Source organism: Colobus angolensis, unplaced genomic scaffold, assembly GCF_000951035.1.
Source record: "Colobus angolensis palliatus isolate OR3802 unplaced genomic scaffold, Cang.pa_1.0 Scaffold66, whole genome shotgun sequence".
Taxonomy (NCBI): Eukaryota; Metazoa; Chordata; class Mammalia; order Primates; family Cercopithecidae; genus Colobus; species Colobus angolensis.
The window spans coordinates 3,530,189-3,533,229 of record NW_012120265.1 but is presented as its reverse complement, the minus strand read 5'-3'; the positions used below and the strand labels follow the sequence as shown (position 1 = coordinate 3,533,229).

At 53.9% G+C, this 3,041-nt stretch overlaps 1 protein-coding gene across 1 annotated transcript in view; it reads left to right on the top strand.

Moving 5' to 3' along the window:
- The window catches only part of SUGP1 (SURP and G patch domain containing 1), a 43,525-nt gene that overhangs the window by 21,040 nt on the left and 19,444 nt on the right, over positions 1-3,041 (top strand). The window contains exon 8 of the mRNA XM_011925873.1: positions 2,300-2,655. Coding sequence (XP_011781263.1) covers positions 2,300-2,655 — 356 coding nt within the window. The remainder of the gene's footprint in view (positions 1-2,299; positions 2,656-3,041) is intronic.

The following is a 3,041-nucleotide window of genomic DNA, read 5'->3' as shown; positions in this document are numbered from 1 at the left end:
CTGTGGGCTAAATCAGCGCATCTCCCCAGTGGAGTACGCCGCCTTCAGAAGGCACCCATGTGAGCCAGCAGCCCAGCGTGAGGAAACTGAGGCAAGGTCAGTCAGTGAACATGCTTCCACCGTTCTAACAGGAAAGGCTTATGTCATCAGCTTCAGGCAGAAATTTTTTTTTAAAACTGGGATATGTAAAATAGGATCACAGCTCTATTAAGGTAAATCTTTGTTGAAACTGACAGGAAACACCTTAACAGTGGTTATCACTGGGCTCAGGGTGGGATTAGTTCCACCAGAGGGGAGCCTTGGTGGTGCACCCAGCCCTGTTCTAGATGGGGTGGGGGGGGTCTCCACTTTCTCCCTCTCATGGGGGTCCACCATTGGGTGCCATTGTAACCTCCTCCCCAAGACGGGCAGACCCTCCAGGGGACTGTGATGCATCCTTGGGCCATCCTGGAGGACATTCAGGGTGAAGCAGCAGCTGAGGCCAGGAAGGTGCCCCCACACCCCCACGCCCGCTTAGCCTTGGCAAGTGAGCCTCCCCAGCTTGGCCTCAAATCTGTGTCTGAACTCACCCGGCTGTCAAGTATCTTTTCCAAATCTGACCAACTGTTCCCTTCCCTCCTGAACAGTTGTGGCTTTTACCTCTTAATTTGTACAAATGTCCCTCACTGAGTCACACTTGTACCATGACCCAGGATTACAGAGAAGATGCTGCCGTCTCCTGTCCTTCTGTCCCACCCTCCTGAGGTACCGGATGTTAGCAGGGCCGTAGACACACAGGCTCACGTAGAAATTGTCTAAGGGGTCTCTTGCTGCTGGTTCACTATTTATTTATTTATCTTATTTTTTTTGAGATGGAGCCTCACTCTGTCGTCCAAGCTGGAGTGCAGTGACCCAATCTTGGCTCACTGCAACCTCCGCCTCCCAGGTTCGAGCGATTCTCCTGCCTCAGCCTCCCGAGCAGTTGGGACTACAGGCGCGTGCCACCAGGCCGAGCTGATTTTTGTATTTTTAGTACAGATGAGGTTTCATCATGTTGGCCAGGCTGGTCACGAACTCCTGACCTCAGGTGATCTGCCCACCTCGGCCTCCCAAAGAGCTAGGATTACAGGCGTGAGCCACTGCGCCTGGTCTCTGTCTTACACGAAAGGACTTCACAGCATGCTTGACCCTTTAGTTCACATTAGTAGCATGCCTTGGTGCAGTGACCATCCCTCCAGATTCACAAGTGCAGGTCCAGCCCCATGTTGTTCAGCACTGTAACATGCGTTCAGGGCTGTACACGTGTTCGGTTCTCTCCCAGTGTTCTGCCATGTGGAACTTGGCCACGACTCTTCCTTTTAGCATAGACCTCAAAGACCTGTGGCTGGGCGCGGTGGCTCACGCCTGTAATCCCAGCACTTTGGGAGGCCGAGGCGGGTGAATCACGAGGTCAGGAGATCGAAACCATCCTGGCTAACGCGGTGAAACCTCGTCTCTACTAAAAATACAAAAAATTAGCCGGGCATGGTTGCAGGCGCCTGTAGTCCCAGCTACTCGGGAGGCTGAGGCAGGAGAATGGCGTGAACCCAGGAGGCAGGGCTTGCAGTGAGCCGAGATCACGCCACTGCACTCCAGCCTGGGCAACAGAGCGACACTCTGTCTCAAAAAAAAAAAAAAAAAGAAGTCCTGTGGACTGGGGATGTGTACAGTCTGAGAGGCGCCAGTAGGTGCGGAACCCAGCTGTGAACCAGCGCCACCTGCTCTGTTCCTCAGGCTGGGTAGGGACTGAGAAGACCTGTGCTCCTGGCCTTACTGGAAGCCACACTGCACTGAGGCTGCCTGCCCCCATAGGAAGTGAAAATCAGCTACTTGTTCTGTTCTGATATTCAGTGTCTCAAAGATGCATTTGAGAGGCCCTTGGCATCAAGGCAAGTCCCTCTGCCCTGTCTCATGTCTGGTGTCTCCCCCACAATCTGAGATTTCTTGGTGTGAATGTCTCGCCTTTCCCAGGCCCTGGGGAAGGGTGTGAGGGTCCCTGCCCTTTCTCTTTGTAGCAGGGTAAACAATGACAGTGTGATGGGTGCCTGATAAATACAGGGTGAGGATTGGAGTGACCCACAGTTCAAAGGAAGGGCATCAGGCCACCATAACCAGAAGCCACTGCCAGGAGGCCTGGCAGGGCAGGAGGTTGTGGTGGAGACCGTGATCATGACATGACCCTGGCCAATGTGGGCACTCAAGGCCAGAACTGCTCCTGCCCAGAATCAGGTACAGGGCCTCGGGCCCAGCTGACAATGCACCCCCCAACTCTCCTTTGCAGCTTTCTTTACGAGCCCAACAGCCAAGGGTACAAGTACTACCGACAGAAGCTGGAGGAGTTCCGGAAAGCCAAGGCCAGCTCCACAGGCAGCCTCACAGCACCCGACCCCGTCCTGAAGCGCAGGTCCCCTCCTGAAGCCCTGTCAGGGTCCTTACCCCCAGCCACCACTTGCCCCGCCTCATCCACGCCTGTGCCCACCGTCATCCCTGCTCCAGCTGCCCCTGGGAAGCCAGCCTCCGCAGCTACCGTGAAGAGGAAGCGGAAGAGCCGGTGGGGGCCTGAAGAGGATAAGGTAGAGCTCCCACCTGCTGAGCTGGTGCAGAGGGATGTGGACGCCTCTCCCTCACCTCTGTCAGGTGGGCAGACCCCCTCCCCCTCCCTCTGTTGGAAGGCTCTGGTTTCTTCACTGAGCATGATGTCTTCAAGGTTTATCTACATTGTAGATTGTGTCAGAATTTCATTCCTCCTTTGGCCACATCTTCCACTGTGTGTACATACCACATTTGGCTTATCCACTCATCTGTGAATGAACTCTTAGGTTGTTCACACCGCTTGGCTATTGTGAATAATACTGCTGTGAATCCATTTTCAGTTCTCTTATCGGTATACCTAGGTGTGGAATTGCTGGGCCAATTGCACTTCTGCCTTTTTTTTTTCTTTTTTCTTTTTTTTTTTTTTTTGACATGGAGTCTTGCTCTGTTGCCCAGGCTGGAGTGCAGTGGCGCAGTCTCGGCTCACTGCA